This window comes from Pungitius pungitius, chromosome 1 (genome assembly GCF_949316345.1).
Source record: "Pungitius pungitius chromosome 1, fPunPun2.1, whole genome shotgun sequence".
Taxonomy (NCBI): domain Eukaryota; kingdom Metazoa; phylum Chordata; class Actinopteri; order Perciformes; family Gasterosteidae; genus Pungitius; species Pungitius pungitius.
Window position 1 is genome coordinate 7666416 of NC_084900.1, and position 20021 is coordinate 7686436.

At 42.7% G+C, this 20021-nt stretch overlaps 1 protein-coding gene across 8 annotated transcripts in view; it reads right to left on the reverse strand.

The window, feature by feature from the left end:
- Positions 1-2111: 2111 nt before the first annotated feature.
- The window catches only part of LOC119223563 (sodium/potassium/calcium exchanger 2-like), a 40390-nt gene continuing 22480 nt past the window's right edge, over positions 2112-20021 (reverse strand). For 3 of the 8 annotated variants that reach the window (XM_037480906.2, XM_037480905.2, XM_062561135.1), the window contains 8 exons: positions 19762-19776; positions 16080-16130; positions 12759-12857; positions 11448-11530; positions 7208-7342; positions 6976-7065; positions 6411-6577; positions 2112-5654 (listed from right to left, as the gene is read on the reverse strand). In XM_037480906.2, the coding sequence (XP_037336803.2) occupies positions 5405-5654; positions 6411-6577; positions 6976-7065; positions 7208-7342; positions 11448-11530; positions 12759-12857; positions 16080-16130; positions 19762-19776 (890 nt within the window). In that variant the 3' untranslated portion in view covers positions 2112-5404. The remainder of the gene's footprint in view (positions 5655-6410; positions 6578-6975; positions 7066-7207; positions 7343-11447; positions 11531-12758; positions 12858-16079; positions 16131-19761; positions 19777-20021) is intronic. The other 5 variants (XM_037480911.2, XM_037480909.2, XM_062561149.1 and 2 more) reach the window with 2 other exon arrangements.

The following is a 20021-nucleotide window of genomic DNA, read 5'->3' on the forward strand; positions in this document are numbered from 1 at the left end:
TACATGACTTCTTTAGACTTGCATGAATAATTCCTCGTGTCTCAGCAAGACTTAACAATATAGTTCACATGCTCAATAGGTTTCCAAGGAAAGGGTTATACGGGTTTTACTCTGTAAACATCTGGGAATGCCTGTATGAATGAAACACACCTCTTAGATAAGATCAGAGATGGTTGGGGAGTGTGCAAAGTCCATTAAGAAAGACGGCTAGTGGGATGAAGACGCCGTTGAGTGTTAAGGAGCATCTGGGGACCGAGCATTCAAATGAATATGTTTTAAAAAAGCATCTATATTTGTTAACAATCTGGCATTTTCTCTCAGAGTGAAATACAATATTGGCAGTGTTAAGTTGGGAATGACAGTGTATGTGTTTTTATCCACATTTAACAGGCCACGCTACGAAGACGTGTCCTTGTTGAGATGACAGCAAAGGCAATTTTGGAGTGTCCTTTGATTTATTACCACAAACAGCACACTCTTGCTATGACAGGACATCTTGGGACTCGTGGCATTATTCACTACTCGTTGGAATTGAACTTCATCAAGACTGGTTTTGCTAAAAATAAAAAAGGTGTGGAAAGTTAAAGTAACAAGAGCTCTTCCGAATGCGATTCTGATTCTGATGTTTGACAAAGAGACTAAAGCATGACTCATGTTGTGTGTATTTCCAAGCAACTATAGGGGGAAAACGGAGAATATCAAACAGGAACAAGCAGCGCAAAACGGTGAGACACAATTCTAAGGAAAGATGAAAGCGAGGCAATTCAGTAGAAACCTTTCAAACCAACGTTCAGGTGCGTGGGCTATGAGGAAGGAAGTGGCGATTGCATCATTGGTGGTAAAATATGAAGGGGTCTGGATTTTGATCACAGGAGGGCGCCCTATTCCACAACTAGTCTTCACACAAGCAGGAAGGCGCCACATGAGAAGAAATGCAAATCATTGTCCTTGTAAAAAGGTCATTTTTTTCAGTGCTGATTGCTATTTGACATCGTTGTTGAGGCCACCGACGTTACATAATTGTGTAGTCCATGTGTGCATCTCAAGACATTTATGCGTGACTTTCGAAGGATGTGAATCGTTTTGATTAATCTGCGTGTGTTCTTGGTCATTATTGGCAAGCAGAACAATGCAGTCTACTGTTACGCTGCAAAAGGAGTTCTTATATATTTAACACTAAGGTGGTTCATTCAATAGAGATTAAAGAAATAATGCACAAATGCAGCAAAGACAGATATATGATTTGCAGAATTTATTCAAGCTCCCAAAAACACCAGACCCATTCCCCATAATGTGGCTCTGTACCATCTTGCACTGGTCCCCACTGCCTCCTCGCCCACCTATTTCAAATCCTGTATTTGTGACATAGGTATTCTTAAATAAATTCTATGTCTCAAGGCAAAATCGAGATAATCCTGATGACGCCATCAAATTGCTAAATGAAGCACCTTCAAAAGACACAGACGTCATTATGCAACTTTGTGGAGCACCACTTTAATTTAAATAAAAATGGCACATGGCAATATGAGGGCACAAAAGATGTTCATAAATTAATTAACTAACTAAAGTTCCCACCATACTGCTTAAGCCTTATATCGTCATCAGGGCAAACTCTCTGCATTTTGCAGCAGTGAAACACACAGTGTATGTAGTCTCTGTAGCAACTTCCCCACTTTGCTGCTTCACTGACCAGCCACACAGAGAGTGTGTATTGTATGTGTATTTACAGAGACAGTTCAGAAAGGGTACAGTATAGTTGCTTTCTTTATCTGTACCACATGGATTCCTCTCTGACCTGCACCTTTAGAAGACTAATGAGGGTGTTGTATTTTGATATCTCCTATGGGAGAAGTGAATCTTTTGCACACCCTATAACCAAAAATCTAAATATGGCTGCATAATAAAAGTATAATAAAAGCATCCATTGCTAGCAAAATAAATGTCAATACATATGCAAAAATAACCCAATCTACCTATATATATATATATTTCTTTTTTCCTTTTGCTGACTCACTATCGTGTGTTATAAATCCCGTTTTCTTGCTCAGTTCACCACTCATAATTATAGGGGGGTAAAAATAAAGCACTACTGACTGGAAATCCAGGGAAAACATTGTTGCATATTTGAATAATCTTTATTTGTTTTATTATATACTTTGTGTTTTTACATAAAGAGACATATTTCTTTTACACATATAGATTATATGGTTAATTTGTATCTGTATATATGTACACCTTAAATAAATCTTACATTAACACCAAGAAAATGAAAACATTTACAGTGCAAGAATGTTCATTGGGAGGTCAACTTTCACGGTCGCTTACCCTGGTAATTCAAAATCAATGCCAAGCTCACATGCTAAACCCGTCTGCCTTTTGTTTTTTTCCTTTCTCCTCTCATGGTCTTGCATGAAAACGCCGTGGGAGTTTCGGAGAAAGAAAAAAAAAAAAAAAAAGTTGCGTCACAGCAGGGGTTTTTGCATTGGAAGTGCAAGAGAAACTCACAGTATGCGACCGTGGTGGTAGCAAAAAAGGATCTCTTGATCTGTCGAAGCAAAAAAATAAAGAGTTAAGAGCTTTCTTACCGAGCGTCAGGCGAGATGGGACCACCCTTAAGTCTGTCCAGTTAATATGAAGCAGCAACAAACACACGTTTGGCTTAAGGTAACACTTCAGTTGCACTTGACCCTATTTAAAAGTTGTTGCAGTGAGATAAGCTAAGCAAGTGCCGTCCGTCTTATCATCTAACTCTCGGGCACAAAAGACTTTTTTTTTTTTTTTTTTAAACGAGCTGCCGCGAGTCGGAACCACTGATGAGGTGTGACCATGTGTGAGTGTGAGTGATCTGAGGGAAGACTTTAACGGCCAATGTGCGCAGGAAAATTCCACAAACCACATGAGTCATCGTAGAGGCCTGAAATATTTAGCAGTTTAACATGAGTTTGGATCTAGTTTTCTATTCCGTTGTTCTTTGACAGTAAATGCCAGAAACTATAGTGGTGACATCTCAAAGTCTGACTGGGGTTGAACTTGAGGAAGCAATAGGGCATTTAAAGCGTTTTCTTGCCAGAACAGACATGCTTAGTGTAAAATATGCTTGTGCTAATGAGATGTTAAGTGGTCAAAAAAATAAATAAATGCTTTTGAGTTGTTTTTTTTGCTCAATAATACTAAGGTACTTTAGGGCCTCCAGCAGCATATCCTTGACCTTTTCCATCCACTGTTACAAAAAGAAAAAGAAAATAAATATAATACATGAGTGAACCATTATGTTCTTGCAAAAACAGAAATGTATATTTACAAAGCATAACCAATAAGTACTTGGTGTTTCTTTCCGAATGGATGCATACAAGTGGACATATATAGTTGGTCTAAGCTCAGCTGTACAGTCAGTGGGTAACCAGCCCAAATTCCTCGCATGCATTTTTCCTCACACGTCCAGAGAATTTATATACCTTATTTTACAGTTACTACGCTGCTGTACAGAGGCCGTGTTGAGGTACAGCGAGTGTTTCTGGCCAGCTCTAACAGGATGGGGGGGGGGGGGGGGGGGGGGGGGGGCGTTGGGAGAAGCGGTCGCCCAGCTTCTTCTGTTGGAACACGTCGGACAGGAAGGGCAGCGGGGCACAGACGCATGGGTGGGGTGGGGAGGTGTTGCAGTTCTCAACGACACACCGTATATTGCTGTTAAATTTGTGATTTCTACATTCTATGTAGCTTGAGGAGAGATTGTGATTATGATTTATATTTTTCAGTATAAAACACGTATTGTGTTCTTTTTCTTCTTCTTTTTTTCCGCAGTTAGTTGCGAAATACTGGTGGTATAATCTATATTCATAGATACATATAGGGAATGGTCATTGTGTGATGACTTCAAATGCAGATTGCACACATGCACACAAAAGCACCTTTGATTAGAAAATAAATTGCACAAGTTCGAGAGATATCATTGACCATACATGTTGACACTTTCTACATAGATACTGAGCACTGGTTTGCTTTAAGGAGTTATGAAACAGGTTTGAAAAAAAGTATACATTTTGGTATACAACTTCTTAAATGTTGATTGGTATTATTCACCTCAGTGTCTATTTTTACATGCAGTTGACTCCTTGAAACTACTACCTCAGGAGTTTGACTAGCCGGTGAGTTGAGCCCAGTTCTACTGTGAACAAAGCACTACACATTGACTAATCTAAATCAACCATTACACTTAAACACTGTTAAGTTTTTTTTTCTTTTTTCAAATGTATTATTTTGACATTGAGTCTGTTTACGGAACGTTAATGAGCCGAAAGTACTCATGCCTTTTTTTTTTTTTCAACCAGTGAAAGATATTGAAGGCTAGCATATATTATGAGGCTAAACTTTCAAATTAGGCCTTTTTTTTCTTGCCTTTGTCAGGTGGTGCTTGTGAAGCATGAAAAGTTCTGCACAGTCAGAACGTGTGTTTAGCGACAAAAAAACAAAAGAGGAAAGAATTGTCGAAAGAAATGGCTCTACGTTACCTAATACTGCTACAGTACTAATGCTACTTCTTATATTTCATGAAAATGATTTTTTTTAAAAGAAAAAAAGAATCCTCTGGAAAAACATTCAGTGGTGAAGGATGACATCCGGCAATGGGGTGGGGAGGGGGGGGGGCTTAAACTCGTCATTCAGGCTGAGAACAGGATGAATTTGCAAATAAGAAATGACAACGGAGAAGTTTGTCTGCCCAGCAGGAGTGTTTCCTCCCTTGTCGCTCGGGCGCCACATCGAGAGTCTTTTTTCGCGCAATTCCATCACACAGGAAACACCTTTCACCCACACGGTCGGCAATCTACTCATCCGCAATCTCCTGTTCACTCTTGGCGATAGCTTCTTAGTCCGTTGCAAAATGCGCGTTCAAATATGCTCGCCATTTCAGCTCAGCCACTGCATCCGTCAAGAGGAGTTTCACACTGCGCATCCCTTGTTCCTCTCCCCAAAGTTCACAGGAGGGCATTCTCCTCAACCTAGCAGGCGTGGCCTTGATTCCAGCTGATCCCGTGACACTAAATGGCATGCATAATGCTTCAATATTTGGTTAGGACACCCATACACCCCCCCCCCCCCCCCTCGCCCCCGCCTGCCAATTCAATAATAATAATAAATATAAATTCACTCAAGTTAGGCCTACGCTAAACCAGCCAAGCCAAAGTCTTCGTCGGTCCATCCCCTCCCCACCACTCCTCACAAGCTGAAAATATCATTATCCCCTTCTCCGGACCTCCTTATTCTTCTTTTGTTCCTGGGGTAAAGGATCACAAGGGTCAGGTAAAAGCGATGGCGGATATTAAGGATGGTCGTGCCGTTGTTGGTGGTGGTGGTTGTGGTGGTGACGAGGGGGAGGAAGCAGGTCCTCCGAGGTCCTCCGAGGTCCTCAAATGGACACGGGGCACATGATGACCTTGTCCTCCAGCATGACGCTGACCACCAGGAAGACGAAATACAGCATGAACATGATGAAGCCGAGCAGCTTGCTCATGCGCCACTTGCAGGCGGCGATGGAGACGATGACGAAGAGGAGCATGATGAAGAGGAGCACGATTGCACAGAAGAGGCCGTTGGAGCTGACTTCCACTGGTTGCAGGCCGTTGATGAAGGACCACATGAGCCAAGGGAACGGCAGTCTGCAAACGAACACAAACACGTGCTACAGTCATTTAGCAAATGTGGTCCATGGAATTAAACTCAGCAATGACTTGTCTTTCATCCATAGTTTGCAAACATTGATTGGGATCAACACAAGTTTCCAATGATAAACTGGTTAAAACTGATGCCTTTGATTTTAGATGGCAAGATAAAGAAGCAGGTTTGGAAGGCAACGTGTTTTTCTTCTTGCTGTCAAGACTTGTCTTTCCTTTCACTATCAGGTTTCTCACACTCAGCAGAGCATAACATATGTGCACACAGATAAGACAGCATGGCAAAATGTGACAAAAATAATTCTTTAACTCAGACTTAACTAAATCAACTGGAACTTGGCAGCAGCAGCAGCAGCAGGGAAAAGCTGTTTTGCTGACACATCTTCGCCCTTTAACCTTGCTGCAGCGATGTAGGCAGCAGCATGCATAGGTGTGGCTATACTTAAAAAGAACACATACACCTACAGTATGTCGCCTCAACACCTTGTGTTATGTTACTCCAAAAAGAAGATAGGAGAGAAAATGTGTTTTATATTTCTGAGTAGTGTGTAAAGTCGACATGAAAAGAGAAATGGGAAGATCAACAAAAACGCCTGAAGAGAAAAATACTGATTCATCCACCAAACACGAATTGTACCACGTAAATTGTGAGAGGCTTCGGAATTCTCGGGCAATGTTGTGGAGTCCTAAATAATGGGGATTTTAACGCAGTAAGACCGTGCACGTGCTCAGATGGCATACCCGACGGTGATGTCGAAGATGTTGGAGCCCACGGAGCTGGAGACAGCCATATCGCCCAGTCCCTTGCGTGCCACAATAACACTGGTGATGAGGTCAGGGATGGAGGTTCCAGCTGCTAATATAGTCAGGCCCATAATCTCCTCTGTAATCCCAATGGTCTGTCCAACCTGGAAAAAAAATGAAGAAAACAAAGAGGAAACTAAGCTTTGGGATAAATAAAACCTAATCTTTTGTTCTATTTTTAATTTCCTTGTGATGCTGGGGAGCTGATGGAGGTGACACAACTCTAGCTCTGACAATCTCTTTGTTTTGAATAAAACGGCTGAGATTATTAAGGAGTGGGCTGATTATAAAATGTGGTTTCATTTCTAAATGTCATGGATGGGAACTGGAGAGAAAAGAAAACAGCATCTTGCCTTTGTTTAATTTGACAAGGACTATACTTGTGTTAAGATATTACAATGTTCCAGGACGGCTGTCATAGTCACATAAAACACGCTTCATTTTTGCAACGTCATTTCTGAGTCAGCATGCAAGGCAGGGGTGTATTTCAGGAACTGTGTACCTGGTGAGCCCACCACACCATCAGGTAGGAGAAGATTGCAATCCAGGTGATCGCACCCAGGAAGGTGATTGGGAAGAATTTCTTTGATGCCTGGTATGCAAGAGGAGTAAAGAGTGAGATCAGTGAATATAGCAGGCAGGCAAGCAAGCAAACCCCCCCAATATGAAGTCCACACTTATTGATCCAAATCTGACGCTATTCTTGTGTGAAAGGACAACTCTGTCTCACGCACCGTCTTCCTGACATCAGGCAGCGTGATCCACAGGGGGAGGACGATGGGAATGATTAAGAGGTAGGTGAGGCGCTTGCGGTTGGAATCGGGCCAGGACAGGCTCAGAGGCTGGTCATCCTCCTCTTCATCTTCAGCCTGGAAGGGAAGGAGATATTTGGATTACAAGACATTCACCAGAATGTGTAATACCTTTGGAATCACGTACGTGTTCAAATACCCAGGTCACTTTCTGTTTAACGTAGTTCAGATCGGGTGACGATGTGGAGAAATAGCACATTGAGTCTAGTCATGGAGAAAAAAAAATCATTATAATCCAAGTGTCTCCTTTAGCTTGATGATTTGTCTCATTGAAATACACCGCCCCATAGCTACTACCCAGAGAGAAAGGCAGCGCTCCTTGCAGAGCCAGCACTTGAAGAGGGAACAGACATCACAGAGGTCTGCAGAAAATGAATGGCCGGACCTGGAAGTGCGTGCGTTTTTTTTTTTTTGCTCCGCGGTGACCTTAAGACGGAGGAGTTTGATGACTGTGATTTGGGAGATTGCACCGAGCCTGAAGGGCTCAGCCTCTCCAGTCATCAGGGGCTCATCACTGCTGACTGCTGATGCCGGCTGCAGCGCGAAACCCCCCCCGGGGTCTGATTGGACCTGCCACTGGAATGCCAAGTAAGCCAAAGACTGTTACCTCTCTGCAGATCAGCATCAAATAAGCTGTCACTGTCTAATGATGAAACACTGAGGCCCTGGCAAGAAAGACGGCATTTGTGTCGAAAATGATCATGCTATAAACTTTTGTGGTACAACAACAAAGCCTTCTGAGGGTGGAAACATGCTTCGGGTCCCTTTGTATCCAATTATCCAGGCTGCTATGGAGCCGTGGGGAGCTGCAGAGAACAGGTCCACGCATGCAGATCTCAGCAGAACACCCCAATGACTTAAAATGTGCCTTCGGCCCTTTGAAGAGGGATGGTGTAAAAATAAAACACAAAGGCATAGGGTGGGGGGGGGGGTGGGGGGGCAAAAGAAAGACTGGGTTCAAGGCAAAACAATAAAAAACATCCAAGAAACATGTTGATAACAGATGTTGTTTGTTAAATAATTGCATCAAGACAATCATTTGAGTCTTAATCACATGAGCTAAGATTGCCCAAGAGTGAGGCAGAAATGGTTTAAGATGGCTAGTGCACAGATCATGAATCATATGGAGCTTATCCTGCTGTGACAGATACTGCTGTTCGGTATTGCCTGGTAACCTTGGTAATCAGAGCTGCCAAACAAAAGGCAGCGCTTGCATCACTTATGCACAGCATTCTGATTTCTCCTCTCCATAACCAGATGGCTGCATTGTTGCCTGTTAGAAGGCCTAAAACCAGAGGCTTCAGAAAGATCAATTCTGATCGAAATCCACCGCTTTTCAGAGACGTAATGATAACAGAGATTTTCCTTCCCAGTTACTAGGAGTTTTATAAACAGCAAAACAGCTTCTCCTTATATGTCCCAGCAGGATGCCTCACATCACATCGCAGTTTGTCCGGCAGCTCTTTCATGGGTATGTTGACCTCATGCAGGTGACTGTTTCTGGCTGACACTGCACTCTGTGAGTCCGTCACCTGTATATTTATACTTTATTTGCTTTTTATCTGCTAAGGCCCCCCATTGTGATGGTGCTCCCTTCCCTGAGCTGGCTCCCAAATGCCAGCCCCTTGGGGGCCTTTCCTGCTCCGTGGAGTCTCAGTTGGCTACACTGCCAACTCTGAGCTTAAAGGCACTGACTTTTACCAGACACCACAGAGCTGCAAGGGGAGGCGTGACATTTGCTTTTTTTCTTCCTCTTCCCCGGGAAAAGCGCGTGCGTTGGCACCTGGTGTGTGGATATGAAGCTACAAGAGTCAAAATGGTCACGAAAAGAGCAAGCGCATAGAGCACAGCTGCAGAAAGGCTGCACAGTAATGCATTTGCATTACTTGCTTGCTCAAACCTCATCGCATCATGGAACGGACAGAGGGCAGCTATCTATCTGAAATCATTTTTGTCTTCTCTTACACCTTTCTAAAACTCCATCTGAACTACTACTTTATTTCCCCAAATCGTTTTAGTTGCAATAGAGGTGGGATGAGTTACAAAGTGTTGTTGGTTGGGGTTTTCTTTCCCAGTATGTTAGCTAATGAAGTGATAACAGGAGCTTAAGTCTCTCATACCAATTCTAAATGTGTGCTGAATTTAGAAGCTATTTGCTGCATTCCCTGAATATGCTCCTCATTATAAAATTAGAACCAGATGAATGTATACTGCTTCTGTGCATTTTATAATACTGCCTTATGAAAATAGTAATCCTTTAATGTCCGCGGTTGTGAGAAACATTGCAGTGTAGGATCATTTCTATCAGCACGGCGCTCAAAGAGCCAGGGAATTGTTCTAGAAGTCTGCTGCAGATTCGAATTTGACCTTAACTATGCCCTCATTCCCTAATCTTGGTGGCCAAGCATCCAGGAGGAATTGAGCAATTAGCATGGCGGGGCCTCTGTCAGCGTGTGAAGGAATGAGCCGTTTCCAGCTCCTTCCTGGTTGACGCGGACGTGGGGTCCTCTGTGGGACAGAGCTCTACTAATAGCAGCATGTGGGAGTCACATACCAAAAAGAACCCGCATCGCACAAATTGCCAGCTGAAATATTCTTTAACCGTATCTCAGGTTTTCTGCATTCACCCCAAGATGATAAGTTTTGAGTTAGGTCTAAAAAACTTTGTTATTACCCCAGGTACATTTATAGACCCAAATATTGCTGGCTTCAGGGGAGTGATGACTGTATGCTCTGTAAAGGCTATTATTAATCCAAGAGTGAGATATCTATCTCAGAGGAACTGGGTGCAGTGGAATAGCACCAAGTGGGATGGATCAATACTCACATGGTCATGTTTCAAATCAGGGCTCATCTTAAGCAGTCTATTCTGAGAGCGCCCTGTATGCCATCCCATCAGTCTGTATTTATAGGCCGTATCTTGCCTTGAAGGATTGCTATATATGCCTTCGCGTCTGTTTTTCAGGTGCAAAATGGTTTTAATTGTTGTTATAATTCAGTTTCTGCAACTGGAGCTAAAGCGTGTTTTTCAAGATTGAATTTCGATTTAAAGAAGGACTGTCCCAATTTAAGATCCCCATAGTTTACCAACACCTTTGAATGCAAAGCCACTGGTAACATTACAGTTCCTTTCATTACAAGGCTCGCTGAAAAAGCAACAAAAAAAATAGTAACAGAAGCTTAAAAGGAGGTAGACTGCAACAGATTAATCTAAAAAGCAGCGTATCAAAATTTGTTTTGAGCCTCGAGGATCTAAAATGAATGCATCGCGGTTGGATGCCACCGCCGGTCATGGAGCATTTGCATTGAATCTGTCCAATATGACATCACTCAATAATCTTGTCCTGCTCTCCAGGCATTTCTTAGATACAGCGTTTACAAGATCCAACCGGATAGCCACAGATTTAGCTGTGACACAAAAGTATATAGGAAATATGGGGGCATATAGATACACTTCAAAAACAATTATATATATATATATATATTATTATTATTTATCTGAAAGTTGAAATCTGCCCTTTCTGCTCATTTCACAGAAGCGGGATTCAGTCCGTCTTGGGGCTCCTCCAGCTGGATGACCGACGCGCCCGTGTCCTCTGCGTGGCTCCCTCTCAGTGGACGCCTTTGAATAGCTGCCCTTTTACCCGAGGACCTTCTGCTGGCCTGCCGTGTCCCACCATCATCGCTCATGCCAGCGCAGCTGCTGCAGGTGCAATTGGGAGGCTCTTTGTGCCTGGCCGCACAGCAAAGACTATGTGTGTCTGTGTGTGTGCGTGTGTGTGTGTGTGTGTCCATTTCGAGCACCCATCGGGGTGAGCAGCAGGTGAGTGAGGAGTGTGATCACAGAACTCAGTGGGACGAGGCGGGTCTTTGGCAGGTCTGGCTGAAGATGGAGGGACTCGCCCGAGTGCATGCTGGGAAATTACCAGCAGTAATGACCTGTACCGTAGTCCATGGAAGCTTTCGATCATCCACACTCAAGTTGGAACACACACACACACACAGGTGCAAAATACCCACAAATGTCCCTGTTCCTTGGAAATCTGTCCCTCCGTTATTCTTCCCTTTGTCAGATAACAGCATCAGTTGGATTGGGCTTATTTTTCTTTGTGGGGGGGGCTGAGTTTGGTGCATTTTCTTTCTTTCTGCTGTTGTTCCTTACCGTCTCTCCCTCTTGACCTGCTGTCCCGTTCATGGGCGGCGCCACTTCCACTTCCACGCTGGAGCTGTTTGGAAGGTTCTTATCTGTGGGAAGTTTGAAGAATGATTATAGGGAGAAGCATGTCGTGGAACTAAAGCTGGCACCCCCTCAAATGGGCATGAGAGTACTGGCTGCATTAGCTGCTGTGATGTAGAGCGAGGCGAGAGACAGCACCTAGTCAACCCACCATTTTGTTTTACACTCCTTCCCCTATTTAGCATATTTCATATGTGCATGATCAAGTAGGTTCACGTCTGTTGCCGATACGACTCCATTTCATTTGAAGCCGGGCTTATTTAAACAGGCCTTATTAAAATACAAAAGAACAGAAAGCCATGCAATCAGATAATGACATTGTAATTGCTGTGGAAAATGCTTTAATCCAAGTGTGATTGTGACACATTTGGAGAGATTCTCAGAAAGATATTGCAACTTAATGCAACCGACGTCCAACACACCACTCCCTGGCTTAAATGATATTACAGATATAACGACGGGGTATGGATCCAATCAGAAGCTCCATCAACTCGACTACGCCGGCAGTACATCTTTTTTGACTGCTGTCACCAGTCTAAGATGCATGAGGCTCGAATGGTAAAGTATGCCGATATGACTACCAGTAATGCATTATGATTAAGATGGTAATATGTTAATGCGGCGCTGTTAGCATAATTTGCCTTGTTGATAAACATCGATGCCTCGCTTTGATTCTGCTGTTCTGACTACACTGTGGCCCATGAAAGAGCATCCTCATGCCTCCTGTTTATCTTTTGGTCCAATGCTCTTTGAAGTGAACCCCCCCCCCACAAATTACGCTTGGCAGTGACTGTGATTGATTTGAATACTGCTTGAAGACAACACTTGTAATCAATTTGGCAGTTTTTGATAATGTCATGCTTGTTTAACGTTGGACGTGAGGCTCATTAGCTATTTTTCCGCGGGCATTTCTGATGACGAATAAGGAATATTGAGCCGAATAATGTGCCTATTCATAAAGTTTTAGGTAGAGCAGACGAGATGTCATGAATAAACAGCAAATATAGAAAGAAAAGAATAATTTGACATACTGCATTAGGCCATCCACTTCTTTTATTTTCTTGCCCAGTGGGATGAGAAATGTTTTGGGACTGAAATCCCAATTGTTTTTACACTTTAGTTTATTTTAAGAATTTGCTATACCATGTTGATTGATGAGATTAGAAGGTAAGCTAACCAGCTGCTGGTTGTAGTTTCATTGTTAGCATTAATAAATAAATCAGAGTTTTTTTTTACCTGAACGGCTTGCTACTCCATTGGCCTTCTCACTGTCCTCCACTTGGCATTTCTTTTTAGCGATCTTATGAAGGATGGATGCCTTCTCTCGAAATTTACCTGAAACAGATTCGCCCCAGTGGTTATATAGTGAGCAGAGGGCCTCATACCGCAGCACCTTCAAGGCCTCTCGTCCTCCTCCCTGTGAGAGCTCCTTCGTTGTCACCTTTGACCCCAGATAGGTCACATTTCAAAAGTACAGAGCGGACAGAGTGGAGTCTTCCACAAAACTGCCATTTAAACAACACAGTCAATATGACGTATAGCGTATCATAAACTGATGATCCTGCAATGTCCTGGTCCTTGGTGGAAGCAAAGCCAGCAGAGAGTGAGAGGCTCTGGTGAAGGTATCTGCCTTCTGGAGATCAGATTCACCCCCTGTACACCAGTTGACGTACCAGAAGCTATCTGGGAACTGAAAGCCAACAAAGCGAAAGACAGCAACAACAAAAAAAAGCAGCACAGGTAACACATTTCTGGGTTTAAGACCTGTATTTTAATGACTTAACAGGAAGCACCTGATATAATCGTTATTATAGCGCTTCTATTCCAGTGTTGCAGGGATGACCCCGGAAGTTAGCATCACACTGGTTCCCTTGACAGAAAGTAAATGTGGTTTTTCTATTAGATTTTGCCTTAATGCACAAAATAAACTGTGGCAAACACACGCTTATGATACCTGAATGTTTTCTTGTGAAAGATCATCTTCACAACTGATTCTTAATGCCTGTGTACAATCGGCAGAAGGGGAAAAAGTGTGGGGCTATAAATGACCTACATCAAGGTCACAAGGGCACAACAACGACTAAATGCTGTGTTGACTTCTTGTTGTCAAATTTACAACGACAGTTCTTTACTGGAATATTTTATAACAAAACATTAAAATCTCTTAAGCTTGTGTTAACCATAGACCTTATTTCAGGCATTCAACCTAAAAAAAACCTGGTGAAAAGGGAACTGGGAGTGAGAAAATGAAAGCTATTTTCCAGGTTTAAGGACTCATTCCTGCTGCAACCTATTCAAGTTCCTCCCACATTTAGGTAAAGTAGCTGCGTGCGGAGCCTCACACAAAGAGAAATACTGTAGCATGCAAGTGACATCTGCTTGTTGGAGAATTAGATCAATATAAAAAATAAAAAAAACTCACTGGTGGGGGATGAATATGTTTTTTGCTGATAACATTTATCGACTGGATAACACTGGAAAGATGACGCTGTGACGCAGGAGACTGCATTAAAACCAGCCATCAATTGGCCGACGTGACCTTGAGGCTTGCGTAAGCTGCAGCCTCTGCCCGTGTTCTCACCGCCAGAGATGGATGGAATTCTCCCAACGACACACACACACACACACACACACACACACACACACACACACACACACACACACAAAACAACCACACACAAACAACCACAAAGTACTCAGACGAGAAGAAATTTGACACCATATTCACACGGCTTGTGTAGCGTTGGTTTTTATGCTCCCATGTAATACGTAGTGGATGTAAATATTTAATGGCTTCGGAAAACATTCCGGGAGTAAAACCTCTTTTATATATTTTTTTTATTTCACGGACTTCCTGTGCGTGTTAGTTTTTGCAACGCACGCTCTACTGACTCCCAATCAGCCCACTGTAATCAATGTGAGAGATTTCATTTATGTTTTATTTTCGAGAGGGCATGGCTGATTTGTCAGTGCCGGACGCAGTGACTCGTCGATACATACTCCATCCGACCATGTCAACGCTGTCTGTGACCTTCTAGCAAAATCATTAACCACCCCAAGTCACCCGCGGCCTTCCTCCCGCGTCCTCTATCTAATTCCTCAGCTCTCCATCAGCTCCCGCCTCTCTCGCCGCTCCGTGTTCTTCAAACACAATACTTTCACTCCATTTGTTGTCAACGCACAACCCCTCCTCGCCTCGCTTTCTTTCAGAAACACGCCCGATGCTCACGGAAGACCTACGCACACGCCCAAGACGTGCTATTTCCAAGTCTAAAATTCCACTGCTTTGACACCCTATGCGTTTGATCGTTTATACGGATACAAACGAAATTCTTCAAAAATGGATGACAACCCCTCTGGCATGTTTTCAGATTCAGTTAAATAAGATATTTTTTACAAAAGATCTATAAAAGGTAGAGAGCACTTAGGCATAGATATTTAGAGTAGCTAACCATTAAGATACTATCAAGTTGGCTTTTATTCTAAATAGGTATTTCTGTGTTCTGAAGAATATTACCTTTTTAAACAAACAAGATGTCCCACTATAGCTCTATTATATTAAATTATACATAAATAGCAAATCATTTTACCACCACATAACTGCCTTGCAGTGGCACTTTGTGGCCAGACCCCTCTTATAAAAGAGACTTCCAGCTTATATAAAGCTTAAATAAATAAATAATATTTTTTGCAACTTGGGTAAACTGCCACATTTACTCTCTTCACAAGACTATCCCTCCAGCTCCCCATCCCTTGATAAAGCCTTTTTGTATTTGCCAACAAAAAACAAAAAAAAAAACCCTAATGTCATAGACGATGACAAACAGCGATGAACTATGTCCCTGAGAGTAACCAGGTTGAGCCCTGACCGAGCCGCTGTCACACGGCCGCCCATTTTCACCGTCAGCTCGGGTTTGTTACGCAACTACTGGGTGGATGAGTCACTCCAGTTTGACAAATTCAGCAACGTTCGTCGTACATGTGTACACCCGCTGCTGGTACAAGCGAAACCTCCAAGTGAGCGCTGAGGCATGGGTGATGTGTTTCTCGAAAAATGCGGATGGGTAACAGGGCCAAAGAAGAAAAAGAAAGAAAGAAACAAGTGTTTCGGGGATGGTATGTGGTGCGTTTGTGTCTGTAGTTTTATTTGCACAATAATGAAATCTAACCAATGAAGCAGCGGCTTTCTCACAAAGTCCAACATAAGCAATATAATTCGACAATTTTCTTGAAAATATCTTACTAATGAATAGGTTAAAACCCACAGAAGCACTACACACAGTAATACATCATTTCTTTGTACAAATTCTCTGAAAAAAGAAAAAAAGAAAAATGACAATGAAAACTAAATAATAAAATGGCATGACTTTGTGATTTGCACTTTTCTCAGTGAAACCTCAGGAGGTTGTCAAACTTAAAACACAAAAACAAATGTTGTTATGTCGCAAGCAAAAACAAAAAAATAGAATTGGTGGGAGCGTTTCGTGATCAAGATGGAGGAAAAAGCAAGAGGGGTAACAGAAGCTCAAAGAATCAAGTGAAAACTTTCAGGCTTACCTTCCTCAGTCATTGAGTGATAATATTTTAGTTTCCCATAAGTCCCAAGCTCTACAACATCACAGCAAAAGACAAGGGTAAGGCAACGAACAAACAGAGAAAAGGAAAAGAGTGAACATGACAACAAGACAGGTCCGCTGGTTCTACATCGCATTGTGTACAAGCACTCGCACGGGCACACGGAGTGACATACAGAGAGACCAAAGTCTCTCCGAGTCGTCACTGCGGAGGTGCAAAACAAAAGTGGCAAAGGTGGAGTCACAAAGAAAACACATCATAGTTTAACAGCGAGTCAGTCTGATAAACGGCCTGCAAACGGTTGGAGAGCTACAGGAGAAGACTTTTGAGAGAAAGAGAGGGGAAGGGGCTGTAAATACACTAGAGGACACAATTACAGGTTCATACAATGATATGTGTAACAAAAAAAAAAACAAAAAAAAAAGTCAAGAGAATTTACTGGGTCAACATGCAACAAAAAGATGAGTCCTCCTCTCCTCTTCATGCGAGCTCATTCAAAGGCTTGATGATTCTGCGGGTTTTTTTTATTTCCACAATGAAACCCAAACAATTAATTTGATTCCCTTACTGAAGCAGTTCTACTCTGTGCTACTGTAAATAGGCGGTCAGCACATCTGCCTGATGAATTAGCCGGGAATTCAAACCTTGCAGCAACAGCTGAACGCCGAGCCTCAGGACAGAAGACCCCGGGACCACGAGGCTCTACCTGCCGCACCGTGCTTTGCATTGGAGCTGCCGTGCCCGTTTCAACATGGCAACTAACTGCATGAGGATTTTCATTTCACTGCTGGGATGGGATAACATATCCTTAGTTGACTAGACTTACTTTTCTTAACGCTTTATTTTGAATGTCGAAGGAGGAAGATTCAAATTTTACTTTTACATTTTGAAAGCCGTTCTTGCTCAACTTCCAACATACAGACTTTCTCCTATTTAAAGCTTAGTCAGCCAAATGACAGTCATAGAAAAAAATGATGAGCTTATTCCAACTTTGATAAAACTGCATTCTCCTAGTACACACACTGGGAGGATTGGAAGGATTTACAACACACATCTCATTTGTAACACTGCCCTAAAAATGCCACATTCATACATGCATTCTGAACAAATGAACTGTTTAAAATAACCAAGCTATGTCCTTTATAGCTCTGAGAAGCCCTATGTTATTGACCTATATATGAATATCTTTCTTCAGCACAATGTTTGGTGCATTGCAGTGGCACTTTGGCCAGACCTCTCTTGTCACAGAGACAACTTATGGAGAGACCTCCTGCTTATATGAAGGTTAAAGGATAAAATATATGTTTGTAACTTGGGCACAAGCTCATATTTTCTCCATGTAGTAGGTGTATAGTACAGTAAGTAGAGTAACAAACAGTCCCCACAAACACACATGCATTCACACTAATATCCAACAGTGGGCGACCACTCACATGAGAGAGGATTATGACGAGAACATCATGCCAAATGCAAGACTTGGCAGTCCTGGAAACACAATCTAATGAGATGAAAACGCATCCTATTTGGGTTTGTAGTGCAGCATCACCGGCCACTAACTGAGAGGTTGCTTTGGGGGCAATTAACCCTCAACGACAATCACTGCCCGTACAATCGTCTGGGGGAGGCTTGTTGTTGTTTACCAGGGCCCCTCTTGTGTGGCTTGACCTCTAAACCTCCAGTGAGCTAGAGTGTGTGTGTGTGTGTGCGTTCCCACTCTGTCGGCTGGGGGTTGGGGAGTCACGGAAATTCACAGTCTGCGCTGAAGCAAAAAGGCTTTTAACATTGATTCTTCACACGCACGGCGCAGGGGGAGCTTAGAGGCTGCTGGTTGCGGCATGACGTGTGTGCAAGTTAGAGGGGTGATGCGTTGATCGGTTCTGGTTGACTGGTCTCAGTTACATAACATGCTGGAAGTGCAATTATGAGACCGTACGTAGCCACTCATTCAAATATTAATGCTAAACATATGAAAAATTAATAGGTTTGCTTTAAAAATTACTGACAATAAGATGTCAGATTAAGGCCTCGTTGCTTTGCAAATGGAGAATTTCATTTCTCCTATCCCAATACACATTCTGATCATACTATTTAAAATATGTCTTTGTGTTGTTGAAGTTGGTGTTGAATGTAATGTAGTTGCTTGGACCGTAGTATTTAGGTACACCAAATAATTAAAATTCCAGATGTCAATATTTTATATCTGCATGAATAGTTATACATATTTCCATTGCACGAGGGGTGCAAGGTCAGTAACAGGGACTTATTTATTGAACCATGTGATCGATGGGTCATCACAAAGGCAACACTGCCGGCAGTGGGACGGGCAGAATGGGGCACACTGGAAATGTTGGCCAGACGAATGGATCTACATGTTCATAATTAACGGCTGTTAAAATAATTGGAAAGTCACAGCATAGAAAAAGCATCCAAAAATCCTTCATTTTTTTAGCAAACAGATTCATTTTTTGGGGTTCGGGCAAAAGTCACACCCTGACAAAAAGACACACAAATCGGAGTTGCTGCTGCTGCTGTGACTGATTTCCTTGGTGGAAACATCCGCTCAATAAAAAAACTGGACCTTACATCAAAAAAGATGTCCGAGGCCACATTGCAAATGTGAGCAATCTTATGGTCATGCTCCCCCCCCCCCAAAGTTTACATCTCAGGGTGATAAATCTTATCGAGGGGTCTGAGTGCTGTTTTTTGGGAGGCTTGATTCGGCCATCCACTGAGAGCTCGGGCAGCCGCTCTCCCCCCCCCCCCCTCCCCGTCTCTCTCTGTAGTTCAATATTTGATGCCACTCCTAAGTGATATTGTTTGTAGCTCTGCACGGATGGAGACAGAGATGCGGGCACTTGTGCCGGGAACTAACTGTACTAGACTATTACCGTGTTCTGTCCAATGAAAAACATGCGGGATTAGAGGCATATTATTGAACCGAGGGAGAACATAACAAGAAGGCTGTTGATCTGAATGCGGATACTAAATAATCTACTGTATCTAAAGAGCATGGGAATACTTAAATCAATTACGGTTTGGAAGAAACAGCTAATTATAAAAGAGGGGAAACTGTAAAGTCCACAACAATTAATTGCTGCGTCCAGCTCTCATTGATTCTCAATGCAGGAGGGTGGGATTGAGAAAACAGCTCGCAACTTTTCTCAATCTACCCAATAAACAAATTCACAAGCCAAGCACAACGTTGTCAGGTGGAGAGACACAACACATAGACATCTACATCTTCTTGCTCCACCACTGCCATGTTTAGCTTCATGCCTACAAGGTAAAACACCTTCACAAAACCAGAAGCTTGAGGACAACACGACAGGAAATACTAAGATGGTCCCACAGAGAGCAACATCACAAAACCAGGACTGAAATAAGTTCATAAGAGGAGAGAGAGGATTGGGGACAATGGAGAAAACAATGCAGAAATGGTCACAAAGGGTTTCCAAGGAGAATACATCGACAAAAGAGAATGAGATACTTGAAGGAGACAGTCTGCGGGGGATGGACAGTACAGAATTGGCATTCGGCACAGCGGCGCTGGGGGATGTATACAGAGGGGACACGTCGGGCAAGAGAGCTGCCTCCAGGCTGTTGGAATGAGAACAGACATATTTTGGGGCGGGTGGGAGATACAGAAATTAGAGTAGTAACTCACCAGAGTCAGCAAATTCTGAGGGGACAGTAAAAAGAGAGATAGGAAGACAAAGAGAAAAGATAAATCCAGGTGATATTTAGTGCGGTACCGTACATTAAATCACTAATAGGTATTCTTCCAAGATGAGAGTCAAAAGTCCATGGGCCTGTATTTTGCTTCAAAACAAAATTATTGTACAAACATGGATGCAAGATACAGTCCAAAAAGTTGTGAAAAGCAAAAAATCTGAAATCAGAATGTTTCTCCCTCTCCTGTTTGCA